At 31.0% G+C, this 22917-nt stretch overlaps 1 protein-coding gene and 1 long non-coding RNA gene across 2 annotated transcripts in view; one reads left to right on the top strand and one right to left on the bottom strand.

Annotated features, from left to right (window-relative positions):
• Window positions 1-22917, top strand: part of LOC148629411 (calcium homeostasis endoplasmic reticulum protein-like) — a 53549-nt gene that overhangs the window by 20946 nt on the left and 9686 nt on the right. The window contains exon 9 of the mRNA XM_088550488.1: window positions 20931-20969. Within this exon, the coding sequence (XP_088406614.1) occupies window positions 20931-20969 (39 nt within the window). The remainder of the gene's footprint in view (window positions 1-20930; window positions 20970-22917) is intronic.
• On the bottom strand, window positions 5712-7585 carry LOC148629412 (uncharacterized). The gene is made up of 2 exons (XR_015916163.1): window positions 7459-7585; window positions 5712-5876 (listed from the first exon to the last, which is right to left on the bottom strand). It is a non-coding gene; the product is annotated as an uncharacterized LOC148629412 (long non-coding RNA).

The raw sequence follows: 22917 nt of genomic DNA, 5'->3' as shown, positions 1-22917 counted from the left end.
ACATGTATTATGAAAATGTTTCTTCTATTACAAGTCTTCTTGTTTCTCAGATACTGGTTAGGAATGTTTGAATGAAGGATAACTTTTTTGTCTTACCAATTCACTTTTTACAGAGTTTTATACAAGATTAAGAACAAAGTCATCTTGTTTGAAGTATATGTGTATCTTTATCCTTAAGTCCATCTGCATGGCTTGATTTAAAAAAAAAGATACTGTATTTTTGTTAGAAAGTTGACAAATTTCTAGTACATAGTGTCAGTAATTTTGTCATGTTTGAAGTATCTGTTCTCCTTAAGGATATAGGTATTGGTAAGCATACATGGGTTACATGGAAGAAATTAAATCTTGGGGTTATTTATTGACTGTTATGTTAGTAGTAAACAGACATAGATCTCAGGAAAGGCATTGGAGCACTAAAAATGAAAATACTTTTTTTGCATGATTTCCAGGATTTTTCACAATCCTACCTAAAGCTTTTCTTGCCATATTTCACTTGGACTTTATAATATTTAGTCATTCCTAACCTGAAATCCTGGACCAGCCTTTGGTAAATGTGCTTTTTCTTTAATATTTGACAGCTGTAGACTCATATTACTGCATAACATGGCATCCATTGAAAGATGTTAGATTTCAATTTAATTTGTACATGCACTTTATTCGGAAAAAAAATGTGTTGAATATTCCAAATATGAGATGCTGTGTTTAAGTAACAGTGTTAAATAGTTAGGTATTTGTTCAATACAATGCTACTGAGAAATTGCACTTTAAATGTATACACGTGTAGCAAGACCTCCACCAGTAAAAATAGCATTAACTATTGTTGTTGTATCTGTATATATCATAGCAATAAAAAGTATCTTGTGATATAGTACTATTTTGACTCCTCTTTAGAGCATTGATCTGGATCTTAGGCGTAACTGTTACGTCAGTTCAGTTGGCACACAAATAGGACATTTGGCACATTGATCTACCTCACATGACTGGATTATTGTTTCTGGCATCGGTTGTGTAATGTTGTTTTTATAAAATTCTTCTTGACATTTTATTTGTGACTGTATAGTTACAGAATGAGAATTATATGTTCATTGACTTGCACGAAATGTTACTACTAGTTAATTTTTGGTGGCAATGCAGAATTCTGACCTTTTGGCTTTTGCATATTGACCCTTATTAATGTTGTCAGTATGTATGCTACACGCCTGTCTTCCTGTCCTAAGAAGTCAATCCATCCTCCTACATTTAGTACAATAATTCCATATGCTTAGGAATTATAATAAAACTTTAGTAAAATGTGTGTCTTTCCTTTTTCATTGTCTTTCATTTTTTTTTCAATTTGTCAAATCTAAAAAGGTAGGAGCTATAATGCGCTTTGCACAATGTGTAATTGACCTTGGCTTGTCATAAATTGTTACAAAATTTAATCTTTTTTCTATACTGCTTGATACATCATGATTACTCTTTTGCATGTTTGCTATGGAAACCAGTGTAGGGCACTTAGTTTCCATGTTTGAAAATAGACCATACATTTTAACCTGGCAGATTATGTCATTTTTCAAAAAGAAGTTCAGTACATACCCTAAGTACTACTTTGATGGGTTCATATCAAGACTGAGAGATACAGACTTTGTGAAATTAAAATATAAAGATCACTTCACACTTACATCTTAACAGTTATGGAGTATTGGAGTAATGATTGGTTATAAAAGGAATTTTTATAAAAATAGCCTTATAGGAATCGCTATGAAATATATTTTTTGTAGTCTTCAGTAAGTTGATGTTAACAAGGGTTTTGATATTCTTGCTGATATCTCTATTAGTTATCAGCAAGTCCTTTTGGGTTAGGTTAAAATGATACAAGTTGTTAAATGGTTTTGTTGAGTAAAATGTTTTTACCAACTTTACCAAATGCACAGTAATCATTCAGAAAACTCACAAGAAAGATATAATTACCTTTACCTATAATATAATACCTATGATATAACTACCATTACCTATAATATAATACCTATGATATAACTACCATTACCTATAATATAATACCTATGATATAATTACCTTTACCTATAATATAATACCTATAACTACAATGGCAAAGTTTATCGTTGGTAGGAAAGTCTTTTGATATACTAACTATACTAATTATATTTCATCTTTAGAAAATATCGACAATGGTAAAATCAGTAAATTGTAAGATATCTGTCTGGCGGTAACAGAAACTATAAGATTTCATTGAAATTTATATATAAAATATGAAATACCACCATCTTGAACATAATCTCACACAACAAGGTTAAAAAACTATTCTAATCTTGGCCTTGAACAATAATTGTAACTAAATCATATTAAATTTATCAAAAAACTTTCCAGTTGACCACAGAAATAGTCTTAAACTACTGGGGTAGGTATTCAATAATAAAATGTTGTCATATAAAACAAGTTTCATAAAAAAACAAAAACGTGAATAATTGAAATGGAAATCATTACTTATTATGAATAACCATCTAATGAGATATTAAGATTAATGGGTTTTAGGACTTAGAAATTTTATGTAAATTTGGTCTTCTCATCTTTTTTTCTTTAAAAAAAAACCTTTGTTTTTTTCTTTGAAAACCTTACAGTTCTTTTATCCATGTAACAGTGAAATTATTACACATGCCACTGAACTCAAGAAATTATTTTAAACTGCTATTAAAGTTTTTTTTTTTTCAAAAAGAAGGCTGATTCTTGGGTTTTCTTAGTTCACATGTATTCATCCAAATTGTTTCATAATACTGATTAGTTTCAATAAACCTATAATATACAGATTCATTTTTTTCTAAAGATTAGTTTCTAGAACTGTAGGAGTTATATTTAATGAAAACCTAGCAGTTTGGTTATATGTTACATCCTGGTGTTATATATCATTGTTTATATAGGGTGTCATTATGTTGGTAGATTCTTTGATTCTCTTTTCAATGTTTCCTGTTCTTTAAACTTTATAGAATTTCCTGGACCATAATTGTGCTAGCCAAGTTGTATAACTCTCATCCATCTTTGACAGAAATAAGTAAAAGAATGAGATATTTGAGGGTACTTTGTAGTCAATAGATATGAAACAGGAAGTGTGATGTTATTAGACTTCTCCATTAGTAACCATGACAAGGATAGTATTATACCCAGGTACTAGGAAGTTATGACTAACCATCATAGCCACAGTGGTCTTATTCATAGGTTTGATATGATGTATTCAAAGGTCCCAAGTCAAAGATAGTATTAGATTGCCTCAAGGATTCCCTATATACCATGGCACATGTTGATTCTTCAGATAAAAGGCTTGATTGGCACTTAAAACCAGATTATAGAGTAAACAAGTTCTGTTGTTATGCTAAAATGTTTAAAAACTTCAAGTATGTTCTAAGGCTTAATTTGAATTATATTGGACCCTTCTCAGCTGGCAAATTTGAATCATACCCCAAAAACATTATTACAATTTTAATGTTACAGATATATCTTAAAAATTGTACACGTCACTTTCTTGTTGCATGATAGATGTCAACATGAATGTTAAGAACTTAATTGTAAAACTTGAATCACATGCTCTGGTTTTGGTTATAAAAGGAGAGTTTTGATTGATCATTTTTATGTCATATATCAATGAATTTCAAATGTTAATAATGTACAAATCGTGAATGAAGTGCGTAGAAATAAATGTAAAAGCCATAAGTGGTACCAAATGATAAAATCCATCAAATTATGGTCACAAGTTCAGGCATTTTGGAATAATATTTTCTGAACCCACCCAAAAACATAACGCACAACATTTGATTAAAAACAAAAACCATCTCTAGTAAACACAATGATTGAAAAGGTTTACATCCTTAAACATCATGTTAGAATTTCTACGAAACCTGAAAAAAAATCTTCTGACGTGTATCATGTGACTCTTATTTGTTATAGTATGTTAGGTACAATATTGTAAACCTGTCCAGGGTTAAAGGTTTACATTTGGTTTACGAATATATTTGTCAAGTTGTCAGTGTTGATGCTTTACAGTGAAATGGCCTCTGGCTAAATCTTGTAGTCATGTGAAATGTTTGTGCATTTGGCAAGGACACTCTGTATGATGTCAAAGGAATACAACTTACACTAAATAAACATGTAATGAAATTGTAATTACATGGGGGTTGTGATAGGGACATCATTAGGGAAGGGAAACACCTACTTTACTAAGGTATTACAAGGTGAAAAATATTCTAACGATGTTTCTAGATACATGTTCTAGGTCGCTTGGGTTGTTGATTGAAATTCCACATCAAATTGATGTAATGTTATTATTGTAGGAAACATGAAACATTGAAACAAAATGTCATTTGTTGTTTCAAATGCCATCAAAATACGTCTTAGAATGACCTTTCCATGATATTAGTATACTGACAAGTTCAGAGTATGGATTTGTTTTGTGTTCCAACAAAATTAAGATAACGACACCTCTTAGATTATGTTTAATCTTTCCTATGTCAATGACATTTTTAGATGTTAGCATTCCTTTAGCTAAGAATTGTTTAATGGTGTTTGTAGAGTCACTGACCAACTTTTTAAAGGACAAATTTGTACATGTAAACGTATTATTTTTTGTATATGAGAAATGAACAGTGACATTATAACTAGTAATGCCTACATGTAATACCACAAACCACAGATTCAACCTCACGTAGTGTAGAGGAGACCTTCAGTGATTGTCTTCAACCACAAAACATATAAGCTGCACTTCCATGCCGTATTGAAGTGGTTTTAAGTGGTCTTAAGGACAGTTGTCAGAGTCTATTCTCATCAGTTTGTTTGTGGTTATCAATTACCAGAGTCTGTTGTAATCAATTTGTATGTCATTTCCTTCAGAAAAAGAAACTCTAATGCTTTTAGAGATAGTTCTCACTGATACATTGCATTTTATTTTTGTTTACCTTATTATTATGTAGGGAATCAAATTTGTTCTACTTGATAGACTTGATGCTTGAAATTTCAATTGATCTGATAGCACCTTAACTAATTGCAGAATTTGACACTTTGGTTTTGGTAATTTAGATAGAAAGTTCATGCTGATAATAATTATAGGGTTGAATAATACATAGAAGGTATACAGATTCAATAGCCTTACATCAAAAAGTGGACTTCTACTATGTACTATGTAATAGGAAGATAAAAGAACTTAGAAACTGACCTTGGAACTACTTAAGTCTTAGATTGCATGGTTCATTGGAATCTTGGTTGAGTAAACAGCTTAAAGAATCTATTAAATTAAATGGTCCATTGATTTCTAACCAAGGTGTCACTGCCATGATGTCAGATATGACTGATAAGAATAGTAAAGTCTCAGATTTATTGTTTCATGGTTAATGTGATGATTTTGAGTTGTATGCTGATGCCATACTTCATGGTTAATTAGCAGTTTCATGCTTACTTGCCAGGGAGGTCTGTAAATAAATTCTTATTAAAACATCTTTCATTTTGATGAGGATTACACAATATCTGTCAATAACTTTCTTTCATTTGGAAGGTTTTTCATTAAAAAAGTGGTGTATTTGTACTTTTTGATAAATTAAAATCCAAATTAAGGTTGATATATGGAAATTTCCTAGAGTGTTATTGAACATTAATATTGTTTTTCCTAGAATATTATTGAACATTAATATTTCGATTACAATAGACAATCGTCTGAATTCATAGTATTGGCACCGTGATTACACTACTTTAATTAAAATTCATCGTACATATTGTAAATTATGATTTGTTAATAAGGAAATAAATTCATCATTAAAATATCAATAAAGCAAATCAGCTGTTCGTAATTTGTCAGGCGTGGTGACATGCTGGGACATCGTCATTCTTCAAGACTGGCACTGTATAGATCGAAAATCAACACGATTATTGAAGCTATTTCAAAAATGTAAGAAAACAATTAGTCATATGATCATCAGCTATTAAAACATATCTTAGGTGTGTGCTAAACTAGTTGTATTTTTTTTTTTTGCATATGATAAAACATTTCATCAAATATTGATTATGCTGTTCTTACAGATATGTGTCAGTTTGACATTTTTTTCAATCAGAAGTGTAATCAACAAATTTATTGAATTCTTTTATTTGAAATATATTTATATTAAATAGATATTCAACACACCCTGTCTAAACCATTATCTTGTGTAAATCAATCATCCCTTCATATCTATTTCAATACGTTTTGAACCTGTAAAAACCAAACGTCTCTCAATCCAAAAACAGTACAAATAAGACAGATTTAAGGATACTTTAAAGACTTCAACACATTTCTTTTTCAGTTCTCTATTGATAGAGTTGGAAGTACAGTTATTTTCCACAACTTGGGCCAATTCAAAATAGCTTTATATTATCAAGGGCTTTATACATGTGAATGTCAGTCATTAATCTAGCAATTGTCAATAAATATTATATTTACCTATAAGTATGATATTGGCATATTATCAATCAGTTCATATAAAGTAGGGTGGTAAAAGGTCATCACAATTACGAAAATATTAATCAGGGTCTGTGTTTAGATGGATTTTCCCACCCAGATAGATCATTTCATTGGCTACCTATTGCAATCATCATACAATTGAAGCAATCTTCTTAATTTAAAGAATTGCTAATCATGGTTTTGTTTGATATATCTCTGTATAGATTATGAACATCTACCTTGATTAGGCATGTCAGTACTTTTATAATACAAAAGACGTCAGTATGTTTTGTTTGAAGACACCTTATATATCTGATCTAAGTGGCCTTTAACTTTGTTTTAAATATTCTGTATTGTTTACAGACAGAAAAGTAGGTAGACATGGGTTGGTTCATTGGTAATCTACTGGGCTTACTTATCACAATGGCTTTTGACGTTATTTTGTTATCTTATTGTGTTTAAAGTCAGTGAACAAAAGGCTACCTACATGCAATTATGGGGATTTTAAGTTCATTGCCTTTGTTTAGAATGGAAAACAAAATTATAATTTTTGTCAAATTTAGCTGACTAAGCTTAAACAATCAGAACATATTTGGACCTGCAGCAAAGACGTTCTTAGACCTTTTTTGATAGAATCATTCCACGTGTCATTCCCCCATTAACCACACAGTTTTCTGATGTGCACTCAAGTGAACTCCCTTGCTCTGTCAAGCTGTAGGATATTTAATCATCAGCGTCTTAGATTTTGTCCTTGTCTTTTAAGGATAATTAATTTTTTCCACCTTTATTACTTAAAATTCATATCATGATTTGGGTTGTCTTGAAAAATGAGTTTATCTAGATGAAACCAGTCACAGATGTACTTACCTATTTTATGAACATCTTACATACATCATTTGTAGTCTTACATAATGGATTCTACTACCTCTAGTCCTATTCATTGCTTTTCTCTGATAAAAACTTATTTTAGTATGATAGGCTTATCAGGTGATACATTTTAAACTTACCAGTGATAACAAGTATAAAAAAAAATGGTCAGTTTTAAGCAGTTGTGGTATGATCCATCAAGCTTCCATTACAGTTTCATGAAACAAGTAAAAGAACAATAAACTGAGAAATGACTGCCAAACTCCATGAAGACTATTGTTGTGGTGACCCATACATTCAAGTGTTGTTTACATCATGTTACACCATCACATTCAGGAAACAAAATTTATGTGTCTCTTTTGTTTCTTTTTGTCTTGTTTTAAAAATATTAACTTTCAGCTGACATCAGTCTTCACATAACTTAATAATTTTCTGAAAACTCTCTAAATTCACATATCTTAAAAAAAACAATGAAAAAAATAATGTGTACCGGTAGTTAAAATAGTATTTTCTGCACATTGATATTTCAGTTTCATACAAACTTAATTCATTATAACATTTGATAAATGTGGCCTTCAAGTTATTGAAGTGATTGCATAAATCACTGTTTTTTTTCAAATGAGATAAAACATTTTGTGTTTGTTTCCATTTCTATGTACAGTTTTAACCTGAGGAAACATTTCATGTCACCAATTACATTACTTTATAAACAATGTTTTGCAAACTAAGAGATTTATAATCATTGAAATTTCCTGTTGGCAATGCTTATAGACTTGCAGATGTAAAGGTGAATCATGTATATTCTATAGTTCAAGGATACGTTTGAATTATTCATTGAATTTTATCTTTTCCTTGTTGCTCTGCAGTAAATACACTACTTGTATTAAAGACTTTTTACAGATAAGTTACACATTTCCATGACTTTGTTTGTCATCTAATTGAAGTACATGAATGAAGCTTAATTAAAGCTATTCACAATCTTCTTCCCACAATCTAGACATAAGGAATCACATGTGCAATTCTGTGTTCTCATAGTTTCTTTATCTCTATTGATTTAAGATTTTTTTTCTATACACACCCTGTCAATTAGAAACTAATGTGCTTAGATTCTTAGTCTTATAGCTATTAATTGTATTCTTGTTGTAAATTTCACTAGTTCATCAATGATTGGTCTAGACTTATTTGAATGAAACTTTAATGGCAAATTTAGCCGGAATGTTAGCAGTGGTGCTATAATTTACTGAAACAAGAAAGGACTTGCATTTTAAAGTCTAAGTTGTTTCTAGTCCAGCATTTTATCAATAAACATCCTTTAAAATTTGATAGAGAAATAATTTATTAAAAAAAGAACGTGGCTATATTAATCTTTTAAGATAACATGCAGAGATTATATGTAAATGACATATCTTTACTCACTGGTAAAAGGAGTTTCTTCCCTTATTTTAAAACCAGTACTATAACTAAGCTGTAAAAAAATCTTGAATAAGTTAGAGCCTGTAGTTAATCCATTATCTAAGTTGGTAGGAGTGTTTACTGGGGGATCCCCAACTGATGTTTTGAATTTTGTAGAGTGCATTTGCACTGTTGTTTCAATATCTACTTGTCATATAAGATGTGACTATTTAATTTTCTGAAGATGATTAAAAGGGGAATTTGGAATTCTTTATCAAGTTATAAGAAAATAAAAACAGCTGCATCAATTAGAAATTGCCTTCAAGAAACAATGTGACACATAAATAACAAATATATAGATATGTTGGAATGTGTTATGATTAAGCAATAAGGCAGATTGACAATGATTTCTTATTGTTAGTCTTTTTGAGACTGATAGAAATTTAAAAAGAATTATCACTCTAACATATGAATAATAAAAGAGTTTTTTGTGGCTATTTTTCAATGATGACCTGCAGGACTTTTCTTGATATTTATCATGCATCTTGCAAACAACTTCCACTTAGCTGCAAAACAATCTTGTAAAGTAAGCATGGAGTCTGTCAGTGGATCAAGTTAGTTTTGGGATTGCATGTTTCTGCATGTATTTCTTGATTAATAGAGCCTGTTCAAAAAATTGATATAAAGAAATCTTGCAAAATCAAGTCAATGACTTCATATTATTATGAAGACCTGGCATGATTTAATCAGGTGTTTGTCTGTGTATGGATCATACTATATAGTGCTATTTAAATCAACTAAGATGATTCATAAACTTTAATGATGTAAATATTATTGTTCGTCGTCATGTCATGGTCGATTACCCTTGTTAGGCAGCCATGTTATGGAATGATCTGGTCACAAGGTGCTCGGTCCGTCGTCGAAAGAGAGGCCATACGATAGAAATAATTTACATATAAATGTTAACACCTCAGAAGTACTACACTATATTTATCCTATGGAAAATTTGTATTAGCAAATGATTAAATATGTCCTGTTAAATTATTTGATAAATCAGATCACACCACCATAGGAGCAGATGTTGCACACTGAATCATATCTTTATGTGGCAGATAATATTTATATTTGTTTGATATACAAGCCATGTAGTACATCAACAGGATATGAATAATAGATTTGGGTCAGTGTTGCTGTGGTCACTCTTAAGGAATAGCTGATCAGGGTTTTACCACTGTTGCACTCGGCAAAGCTATTTTTTTTTGTGTTGGTTTTAATCATTGTATAGTTTCACTTCTAGGTCTTGTTAAACTTGTGTAAAACAAATTTTTCTAGTTCAGTAAATTTACTTTCATAAGAAAACTTCAAGCTAGCTTAGCAAAGTTTGGTTTACCGGTAAAACATGACCTTATCAATTATTGAGTCAAGGTCAAGTGTTGCTTATTGTTATGAAGAGAGAGGATATTGATATGAATATGTGCTTGTTTTACAAAGGACCTTTATATATCATACTATATAAAAGCTAAAAAAATGTGACAATTATTTAGTTTGTAAATTAATTGTTGATATTATATGTTATTATATATGTTCAATCAAAACTGTTGTATGTAAAAAAAATTGTATTGTAATCATGCCCTTTATGGGCCCTTTATTGGTGAATAAACAATTCTATATCACCTTTATTTTACCTCCATGCCATTTCCAACACAAATTATAACCCAAGTCTTACTTCAAAAATTTCTCAATGTGTTAGATCATGCTTTTCTTAATTGCTTGGTCTTGTCTTTGTCCTTTAAACATATTGTTGATACATGGTAGAGTACTATTAGTAATTATGCCTTTAAAAAAAATGTTTTGTGTTTACAAACAGGAAGCGCAGGGAAATTGTTTCAGTTGGTTCACCAACAGTTCAAGGTTTTACTGAACTACCAGGCTGGTATTTCATCAATATTATAGGTATTAACACACACAGGATGTGATTTAATGGTTCATTTAGAATATTAAAAGGTTCCTTAAGTATATAAGACAGATGTGCTAGGCCTGAAGACTAGCCAAAGATCAATTCCATATTAAATATGCAAAGAAAGTGAAACGAATGTAACCTGCTTAGACTTGACTGGGTCTATACATATTTTGTGTTGTATTTTATTGAATCAGCATTGAGGGAAATTCCAGCTCATGAGAATTCTGGATCATGACAGAGTGGAATTTCCTGGTTAATGGAACAATGCTTGACAAATGATACAATTCTAACTGTTCATACAGAAAATGCAGTTTTATCAATACATCAAACATCCCATTTTGTACACTCTGATTTTCAGTTATATCTATTGACACTTTATATTGTCTGCTCTGATTTATGGATATCAGGTATTTGCTTTCATTTGTTAGTATATTTAAACTAGTGCATTGTATATGGGAAGACAGATGTACATGTATGATAGGTGAAGTGTTCTGTAACCTTGCCATGTTCTGATGAACTAATTAAGCATTATGTGCATTGTGCATTCAGTTTTATGCTTGTTTTCCTTGCATTTTCAGAACTTTTTTTAACACTTGCAGATATTTAGGTGAATTTTTGGTTTTTGAATGTATCTTAATTAGTTACAGACCAAGTTGATGTTTCATGGGCACCAATGATTCCGGGGGTTACACTATAAATTGATTTGTGATGTATTGTAAGGACTTGATCATAGCATTAACAAGAACTTTTTTTATTGAAAAAGTCAATAGTGCTATTATATACTACCTTCTTGTTGAATTTTTCCCCAGTCTAATGATAACATGTATATGTATATAACTTATAAACAGTAGATAGTTCATCATTAAGGATTACATAAGTTAATGTACACTACCCGCAAGACCAAACCAGGGCTCTTGTAAATCTAAAAATATTTTTTTGACACACTAGTTTTTCTATGAAAATTCAGTAAGTGCTTTAGAAATCCATCAAGGTTTATTCACATGCTGATGTACAAGAATAACTGTCATCTCCTAGTTTTGAAAAAAAAAATGTTTAATGAAAAGATTATGACCAACTTTCCTAATATTTCCTAGTATTTTAATTTATTAAAGTTCAAAACTCAGTCAATGCTGTTCATATCTCCTGTTAAAGTACTGTTACTATTATATTGTGCATCCCATCATAGATAAAGAGTTACATGACATACAAGTTGGCAGACAGGAAAAGTTAAGGTACTGCTAACTGACCAGGGGTTAACAGTTTGGGTAGTTATATTGACTATATTACAATACTGACCAAGTTTGACCAAAAATCTCAGGTCACTAAACTGGATTGGCCTGGTCAACATTCATTATTACTGTAAATCACCCTCAGCAAGTGGATACTTACTCTTTACGGATCTTTTATGCTATTTAAACTGTTTATCTCTTATCACACAGTGGTTGGCAAGGAATCCCTCTGGTTGTTTGTATTAGGACCCTTGTGTTAGTTGTTTTGTCGGACATTGTTCATTTAATGACCCTGATTTCTTTATGATCAGATTTTGTTGCCATTATTAGTATTTCAGTGTAAAGTATTAATCTAAAGATTACATAAACTCGACTAAGTATACTGTAATATAATTTCATCTCTTCATAACAATGACACTCTCTAAGGTTACATTTATCGTGATTCTTGGTCAAAGACCTTGATGTAAACATGTTCAATGTTAAAGTCAGTCATTGTACCCGTAGACATTAAGGATCAGGACATTGTTTCACATAGCTCTCGTAAGACTTACATACATGTAAATCCTTAACAAACCAATAGGACTTGCATGTACATACATCTTACATTAGCTTTGTGAAATAATGCCCAGGGGGTACTATGAACCCCACCTTGGGGAAAAAAATAGAAATTGGTAAAAGTGAGCAAAAAAAAAGTTGATCACTTTAAGGAATAATCTTGGGAGCCATGATTCTGCAATAAACAAAAGAATGTGTTCCAAGGATAAAGACGACAGGAAAATAGACACACAATTAAAAGAGAACGAAAGTAAATGAGCAATCTGGAATCCACTTAAAACTGGGAATATGGACCTGTTATTAAAACCCCTAAAAATTCTCTAGATACATGCCTGGTTATCTCATATCTCTAGATACATGCCTGGTTATCTCATATCTCTAGATACTTGCCTGGTTATCTCATATCTCTAGATACATGCCCAGTCATCTTATATCTCTATATACATGCCTAGTTATCTCATATATCTAGATACATGCCTGGTTATCTCGTATCTCTAGATACATGCCCAGTCATCTTATATCTCTATATACATGCCTGGTTATCTCATATCTCTAGATACATGCCTGGTTATCTCGTATCTCTAGATACATGCCCAGTCATCTTATATCTCTATATACATGCCTGGTTATCTCATATCTCTAGATACATGCCTGGTTATCTCATATCTCTAGATACATGCCCAGTCATCTTATATCTCTATATACATGCCTGGTCATATTTCATTTTGATTTTTTGTTTTTGTGAATACTGAATTGTTCTATTAATAGTAACCTGCTATTATTGAATCTTAATAAAAAAAATTGTCATTCTTTTTGGCTGTCCTTAAATGGATTGAGTGATACCTGTGTTGCTAGAAGTGACTAATACCTTAGTATATTTGTTACTTGGAAGATACTATTTGCACTTTGTGTTTAACATAGAAGTTGAAAAGGTTGATAGTAAGAAGTTAACTGGTATTTGTTTATTTCCATCGCATATGTCTTTATATTTTGTTTATCTTGATGTTCAGTAAATTTTGATTGATGGGTAAACAAGACTATTACTTTTTGATAGCTATTTTACTTTTTCCTTATTAATATTGACAGTTTATGTAAGAGTATTTTTTTCCAAATTTTGATTGATATGAATATTACACATTTTTAATGAATTGCAGAATAAAACATCTTCTTGTGATGGATAGAACCCTCCCACAACTAATTTGTGATACCATGAAATTTTGTTGATATTGCAACTTTTGGTTGAAGATGACATTCTGGTTCTGAGATGTGCATTTTAGCTCATGTCCTGTGTTAATTGTTAGGAGAATGTCTGTAAAGCAATTTTTGAAATTTAATGCAACTTGCTGCAAGCAGTTGGACATGATGAAACAAATGAATATTGTACCTTTTATGCTTTAAAGTCATACTGATTGTGAGTTTCAGCTTGAAAATTCTATTTAAGATTTGTTATACTTTTTTCTGCCTTAAGGAAATTGTGTACTTAATACAAGTATGCACTCAAAGGCATTTGGGTGATTTGTTATGTTTTTATTAGGTTTGTTAACTCCCCATTCCTACTGTCTTTTGATACAAAAGCACTACAAGGGGTCAGTGACAGTGCATCATGTTAGCTATTAGATTCATTCAAAAGAATATTTGGAAGCTGATCAAGAATTTGATGCATACGTAAACTAGAATCAGACAAACGCATGTATGTAAATATAACATTATATTGTCTACATAGAAGCCAAAATATATTTAGCTTTTTACTACTTTCAAAATTTCATGGTTTTATATGTGAATTTATGCTTTTCATAAAGACAAAGATTTTATGCAAACCTGATTTTTTGTACCAAGAAAGTGCATTTAATCTGATGGTACAGTAAACAGACTGCGTTGCATGTACCCATCCTATAAATATCACTTGAGTTTTCTCACGTTACCAAATTTAAAATCTTAAGCATTTATCTCTATGCAGGCGACTTCAGGTTATTGAGCTTTGTGTTGTGTTTGTCACTTTTTAAGTTAGATTGCAGTTTTAAATCACTGTGTATTGTGTAATAAAATATGAAGCTGCAGGTAGAACTCACCTTTTAGTCAAGGTGACCCAGATTTTATTTGTAAATATTATGCTGAGTTTGTAAACATTAAGCAATTTCAATTGGTTGGGTATTGGCCAAGTTGTCACATGGCCAAACCACATCATGTATGGTTTTAAATTCTTTTAATAGTCCTCTTCATTCAACTTAATATCACCCCATTTGAAGTATTCAGAGCAGAAACTGAAACTTAATGACATATTTAAAACTTTCTATATTGCAAATTATGATTTCAGCTGAAATTATGAAATTACTCTTCCACTGTATTGTCCAATTACAATGATAGAAACCAAGAAGTAAAATAGGAATTTTTTTGTGTAAATCTCCTAATATGATAACAGTTGTGCCACGTAAGCTAATAACTGTTATATATGTTTTAATGTCATGTATTACTTAAGTAGGTCACAAAGTTTTTTTTTATATGGTTGAATGTACTTTCTTTCTTTGGGAAGAAATCTGGAAAATAAGGTGAACATATGAACTGCAGTGTTCTGATTCAAGACATGATTGTTTAGATGAAAACTTGTTTAAAAGAATTTTCCGAACATTTTATATGAAGTTTATGAAAGGGAATGTTGGAACCATGCTTTTTAATTGGTTGATAAAAAAGTTTTTGCATAGACAGGTTGAGGGTATAATAAGGTTTACTTGTCCAATTGCAAAGATTTCGAGGGCCAATTTATCTTAGGCTGGGGATACTTATGCATTTTGCATGTTTCAGATATAGTTGAAGTCTTAGTTGCCTTTTCCCTAGATACATGTATAACCGAATGAAATGTCCTCACTTTTTCAAAGTTTGTATGATTTGTTAAAACTTGGTTAATGAGAAGAATAAAATTTACACCATAAATATAGCTAATTAAATGAAGTAACACCTGTATCTGTAATTTCTAAAGTCTAATGCCTTAAATGTTTGTGAAGTTGAATATAGCCATTTTTCACTGGACAAAATGATGTCATTTGGCAGCTTACAAGGTCATTTGTGTAATTGTTGACTAATTGTAGTGTTTTGTATACTATGCAAATGAGTAAAGGGTTACTACTAAAAATATGATATCCTAGAGTCAATGTTCTTTTTTTTTAGATCTTAGAGCTCCACTTTATATATCTGCATTGTTTTTTTTTTAACTGTTGAAGCAGATCTGTTAGTTACTTCTGTAACTCAAAAAGCATTAAACCATGCAATACTATTCAAACTCCTAACTTTTCACAGTGTTTTTATATCTATTGAAGATATGCATCTCCATTTATAGAGATCCTACAATTTCAATTCTGTTATTGTAATTATTGCTCAAGTTCAAAGCTGAACCTATCTTTTGTCTACTGAAGTGTTTGTGATTGCTATCATAGTTAGATAAGTGTGTTTGACCTGGTAGTGTTAGATTGAAGTTAACTTCATTATTTGTGTTGTACCTTTCAAAGTTTTTATAAGTTTTCTTTCAATTATTTAATTCTGCTGTTTTTTTTCACAGAGAACTTTCTGGTCCTTTCAGGCACACCTGGCCATTGGACCACAGAAGTTAAAAAATACATAAGTTTGAGAATATTCTTAACTTCCTTGGTAACTCCAATCAAAGTATTTGAAAATAATAACCTTACAAACAGTTAAGAATTTTCTCAGACTTAATTTTTCAAGTTTAGTGACACTGAGGACAGGGTCCATGCTCCCTGTAATTTTTCTAGTTTAGTGGCCCTGAGGACAGGTCCGTGCTCTCAGTAATTTTTCAAGTTTAGTGACACTGAGGACAGGTCAGTGCTCCCAGTTTTTAGTGGATTTACTTTTGTTTCTTTGTACCTGTAATTTTAATCATTTCATGTTTGTTGTGTGTGACATGTTTTCCTATTCATTCTTTCTCACTGGAATATATTTTTTGATTACCACTTGAATCCTTCAAATGTATTTGGTTTCCATGATTACTTGTTCTATCAGTTCAGTTTTACATGTGTTTTGTCACGTCAAGTTTTAAACACTTAAAGATAGATCATCAACTTGGTCTGTATATTGACAATTAATTTAGAAGCACTATTGAATTATATTATTGCATAATCTCATTGAAATGGAAGTGACAGATCTCCAACCTATATATAAGATTGCCAAGCTATTCTCAGTCATTTGTTGAAATGCTTTATCATATTGTAACAGTCTGTATTAAAAGGGATTGGGAAAAACTTATTATATGGCATATTTTCTTCATCTGTCTTTGTTTTAAGGGTTGAATGCTTCAAAGAAAAAAAACATTCTGATAATAATAAGAGTTTACTGAATGAAATCTTACAAATAATGCTCTGGATCTAAAGTAGTTGTATGAAATATTTCAAAACCAACATCTTTCATTATGAAGTACTTGCAAGTCAGAGAACTTAAACACAGATTATAGCATGCAAGCTCTTTCTTTTAAGGTTGTTTCATGTAATTGTACCTTGTAGATTGTGAATAAGTTGATTAACAGTTTTAAAAATAAATGAATTTGTAGGTTTTTGTCAATCCTTAATTACAGACCAATCCTTTGTAGTAAAAAGGAAGATAAAATGTAACAAGATGTAGTATTGTCTGTTTGCCAATGTAAGTACTAAAGATACATGTATTTTTCAATGAGTACAGGATGTATGTCATACACGTTGATACAACTTTTTCACTCCTACATAAACAGTTTCACCACAAGATGTGGACAATGTCATGAAGTTTCTGCTGTTTACTTTAAAGTTACAATGGGGAAAAGTAGTAATGTTTTTGCTGGTACATATGGTTTATGTAATATTACCCCTGTCTACTAATAATCTCTTTTCACTATGATTCCTTATTCTGGGTGTAAGCCCATAAATAAAGTTTTCCAGAACTGTAAATTTTTTGTTTTAGCCTTTTGCTTGCTCTGTGACATCTTGTATTTACTTTTTCATTGTTTTATTGGGTCTGCATTGAAGAAAATGTAATATTCACAACAAGGTCAAACATATGAGTGTTCATTTCCTCAAACATTGATTTGAGGTTCCTTCATAGTTTCCAGTAGTTTATGGGTTGATTAAAGTATTTTTTGGTGCTATACAATAATTCAGACTGGAAGTGATTTCCAATTCATTAGAAGTCATCTCATTACATGAACAGATTAGGGAAAGTTGGGAGTACACTTACTGGTTGTTCCTTCAGTATTGTACTTTGAATAACAATTATACTCATTGACCTTCCACTACATGTTATTTAAATTATTAATTAGTTATCATTACACTACATGTGTTATACACATAGTATAAGTTTGAACTTATTAACCGAGTGACATGGTAATGTATGTCAACTTGCCACCTCCCAAAACACCTAATTCTAATTCAAGGGCAGTGGTGTTTTTATTGTGGTTAATGCCATGTCATAAAACATAAATTACAGTACTCTCCAGTCTTTCAAGATAATTAATTATGGAAGCCTAAATCTAAGCAATAGATAATCGGAGTTAGCTTTCCTATGTCTTGTGGTCTGTTGTGGTAAAACCACAAATTGGCAGAGAAAAGCTAAATGTCTATTTTTGATTTAAATGAGTTGAGTTTTTGCTATCATGCAGCAATCATGGTTTGTCATGACATACAGCAGATGGATCTATTATACTATAATACATGTTCCAAACAGCTGGGTGATGGCAATGTCATTTCATCTTCACGTGTATAATGTAGTTCAGTCATGTAAGCTCAGAACATGCATGTACAATACTCATGATTGTATGGTTTGTTCAAGGAGTGAAAAAGTTGGTAAAGTTGTTTTGAATGATTAATTTAATAAATTAATTGGTAATTACCATATTAAGTACAAATATACTAGGTTTTATTGATAAGGATGGAGTATCAGTGATGACTTATTTAATTATGTAGATGCTCTGAAACATAAATGGCTCAAAATTTGTCTGTCAGAATTAAGGTATACAGTTAGGAAGTGAACTTATAAGTGTGTTATAGGTAGTCTGGCATATTCTTGTTGGTCAATGTGGTGGTCATGCATCATCAACAGCATCATAATTTAAGTACAAGTTTTGCTTCTGTTCACAGCTAGTTCAGGTTTTAATGCTTTGATAAATTCACTCAAGTTACAGATTCCTCCTATTTTCTCCAGTAGGGATGAACAAATTTTGTTTTTCAACATGCAGAGTTAAGGGAGCATGTTAACAAATCTGTTATCTATTGAAGAAGTTTTTCTATATCAAGACCTAGGTGCTGGAGAATTAGATTGTACTGTGAAGTTTAAATAAAAACAAGGAAGACAAGTCTCTGCCTGGTGACTTCTAGTATTATGATAGAAAGACCTTTTTCTGATGTTTGATTACCAGTAAATTTATGAAAAAACTGGTATGATTAATGACCTGATTCTAGGAACATAGTTCATTGTCTCCCCAATGCAGGTTAATTACTCCTAGTCACATTCCTGAAGGTAATTCCAGCACATGTTCTCCATTGTGACCTATCATTTGTTACCTCTATGTACTTGCAATAGTGTCTGGTCATTTTGCCTATATTGGCCAGTATTTCTTGACTTTTCTATACTAATATTGTTTTGATTTTTGTTGTTCCTGCTTTTTTTTGTTACTGTAAATATTTTAAGAACGACAACATTAAATTCATATTTGCAATTAAATGAAGTACAAAATAGTTGCTTTGGCTGTATAGTCTCAGGTATATTCTAACATAAAATATATGTATGTTATGTGCTTATGCAGGAGTTGGATAGTCTTTGAAGCCACAGGATCCTAATGTAGTAAAGAAGTTCAATGAAAAAAAGAAAGTATACAGTTGGAATTTTTTGTTATTTAAGGGGGCTAAATTTCAGATTTTTTTGAAAAATAATTAATTTTTTTTACTTTATTGATTTGATATTGCTGAAGGAGTTTCTGCTGACTGACAAGGACAAATATTGTACACAGTAATTTTTTTGGGGGGGGATCTGATTTTAGTTACTTGAGATGGATCAAGCTACAGACTAAATTAAATAATTGTAAAAATACCCAAAGATGGAAAACAACAGCACTTATTAATATGGCATACAATACAATCTCTTGAAATTAGTAATATGGACTATTGTCACAACTGCTAGTATTGCTGATGTGGCGTTTTGTGATTTATTTTGCAAGTAGATTTACCACTAATTTAACGTTTTTACAAGCTGATAATAGCTGAAAATATGTAGAAATTCAGTCATCTAGAAAGAAAAATCAATGAGCTGCTATATGTATATTTAGGTACCTTTTAAAGATTGTATTACATAGTACACCATGAATTATACATCTATGACCTACTGAAATCTGTAGAATTGCACCATGCGATAAAAACTCAATAGCTAATATTGGCCTGTTATTATATAAACTCAAGGAAATAGGTTTATAAAATGCAACAGCTTGTGGTGCTCCAACAAGGCTTTCACACATCATCTCAGTGACTCATCATCACAATCTGTACAGAGATGATGTGGAATAACACGCCTTGCCAAGTTGTACTGCATGATGTGGTTGTATGTGGAAGCTGATGAAATAGAATGAAATCTCTGCCAACTTAAACATGATAATGTAGAATTAGTAGAAATGTGATGAAATATTGATGTAATGTCATGATTGCAAAAAATTATAAAACTCAGAATATAGGCATTTTTTGTCAATTTTTGTAATTTGTAAATTGGAATTACTTTTGTGATATAGTTTTGATGCCACACACTATGCCACTTGTATAAAATACTGTGTGTTTTATCTTGAAAAGTAATGGTAATTGATATTTTAATATAGATAAAATATTTTTATTATTTTTTTTCCTTTTTTATTTTTACCTATGTCACCTATGGTGTAAGCAGGTATAGTAGCCGCTCCATTCCATCCATCTGCTTGTCATCCATCTGTCCATTTGTTTGTACATATAGGGGTACCAATACTTTGTGTAATATGTAACTCAAAAAGTATTGAACCAATATTATTCAAATTTTACACAGTGACTATATACATATTTGAGATGTGCAACTCATATTATGGAGGATTGTAATGATTTTTCCCACATTTTTAGCATGTTGAATGTTTTTCAGCAGTATTTGCTATCATTTGCACATTACTTAAGGAAATTTGTAAACCACACTGCAGTTTTTAATTTGCTTTGTGTTTAAAGACGTATTGAAAAAACATATGGGCTGACAAATATATGAGGGTGATGCAGGTCCACACATATATTGGTCTTGTTGATCAATTTTTTTCTGAATTAGGATATGCTCATGTTATATCATGTAGTATTAAAAGGGAGATAAATCTAATGATTTCTTGCTTGAACATTATTTTGGCAAGATCAAAGCCTCTATATTTCAAAAAAATAATTGAATTGATGTTTATGTATTATGCTTCATCTATTGGTATGATCTCTGTATCATATCCATTTTTTATATTTTTCAGAGTCTAAGGGATCCTTCTTCTGCCTTACAAACTTATCAGGTAAGATTATCTATAATGTTTTGTATAATTAGGACTTAGAAATGCTTTAATATTAAAAAAAAACAGGAAAGAATGGTTTGTGCAGTAATTGTATTGCCATTTTAGTGTTCATTACAAGACTGAGCTATTTCAAATACACAGGCACGTTTTCTTTGGATAAACATGTGAATTTTGTATCAGCTTCATGTGAGTTCAGCTGAAGCTCACTTCACATGAATACAGTATCACATGATTAAAATGCCTGTATAGATGAAATGATAATTCTGTCAATCCTAATAATTTAGTTCTGTTATCCAAATATAAAAAGTAAATCATAAAAATTGTTGAAGACATTATTGTCAAATGGTGAGATCAAGTCATTGAGACAAAACTTGTTCATCCAACCATAAACATGTTACAGAATAGAATTATCATAGAATACAACATAAGAAGTGAAACAAGTCTTATATATACAGTTCGTTGTTTTCTTCTTGTTTATCAAATTCTTCTCTTCACAAAATCAACTTAGATTAATTCTTCAATAGATTGATTCTGTTGTGAATGAAGTGCATTCTTTTTATGGTAAATTGTTGTCCATGTCAGCATTTGGTGTCCAAAAATAACTTGAGTATAAGTTTATGGATTTCTATGAAATTTTACAAGATTCCAAACCATAGAAGGCTGATATTGAATTTAGTGGTTGTGACTAGGAAGAGGTAGGAACTTTGGGCCAAAAAGGGGCCAGAAACAAGCATTTTCTTGATGTAAAGATAATTTGTATAAAAGAATATGGATGTCTGTGTCATTGTACAAAAAGGTTCCACAAAAGGAAGGCTGTAACTTCAATTGTTAGGGAATTAGCCAGAATGATTTAGTTTTCTGATGTCTGGACAATAATTTGAGTAAAAGTATACAGAACTTTATACAGGCTGGGATTTTGGGTTGTACATGTATGACTTGTTGTCTCATGTTGTTGGATTGGTTCAATGACTAAAAACTAAATATCATTGAATTTCAACAAAAAATAAATTCGTCATTTTTTAATGATAATTTTTCACTGTTTTTTTTCTTATGAATATTTTTTCATATTAGGGAAATTGCTATTTGCAAACTTTAAAATTCTATGAATACTTTCATTCTTTGTCATGTATGTTGTGTCAAATATTTAATCATTTAACTCTTAGCTACATAAAACTTGAATTTGAACAATGTGTCTATACCTTGCCCCAACTGTTCAGGGTTTGACCACTGTGTTTGTATCAAGGTGTGCCCTACATTGCATTTTATCTAGAGGAATTTTAGTATGAAATGCACTTCCAGGTAATCTTGGAATATTTGTTATGCAAAACGGTGACTTGAGTCCCAACCTTTTCTCACACATTTGTTATATTTTAGCTTAATTGACTCTGTTTTTCACAGAAATGTATTTTCAGTAGTATATGGCACATCTAAAGTGACGTGAATGATGACATTTTTATAATGCCAAACTCGGTGGTTTATTTTATCATAGTATTTGTATTTTGAAAACTTGAGAAGAGAATAAAAAAAGGAAAATGTTAAATCCAAGTTATGTGTATTTGCAAACAGATCATGTCAATAGAACCTATAATAGTAAGCAGAGGGGAATCGTTTTTATACAACTGCAAAAATTTATAATGGTATCATGCTGTCATTTTCATTGTTGCCCTCCACTTTGTCCTCATACACTTCATGCTTTGTCAATAACTGATATGTGTATAGATCTTTATGAAATTATACTACAAGGTGCTATACCACAAAAGGATGACTGGGATTGATTTTGGGGTTTGTGACTCAAACCATTTAGGAATTAGGGCCTAAAAAAGGGACCAAAAACAAGTATTTTCATAATGTTCAGACAATAATTTAAGGAAATGTGCATTGGTCTCTTTGAAATTGTACAAGGTGTCTTACCACAAAAAGGAAAGCTTGGATTGATTTTGGGGGTTGT

The sequence above is a fragment of the Perna viridis genome, chromosome 1 (genome assembly GCF_037379345.1).
Source record: "Perna viridis isolate PV_CMFRI_1.1 ecotype Kerala chromosome 1, ASM3737934v1, whole genome shotgun sequence".
Classification (NCBI taxonomy): domain Eukaryota; kingdom Metazoa; phylum Mollusca; class Bivalvia; order Mytilida; family Mytilidae; genus Perna; species Perna viridis.
This window is presented reverse-complemented; position numbering and strand designations above follow the sequence as displayed.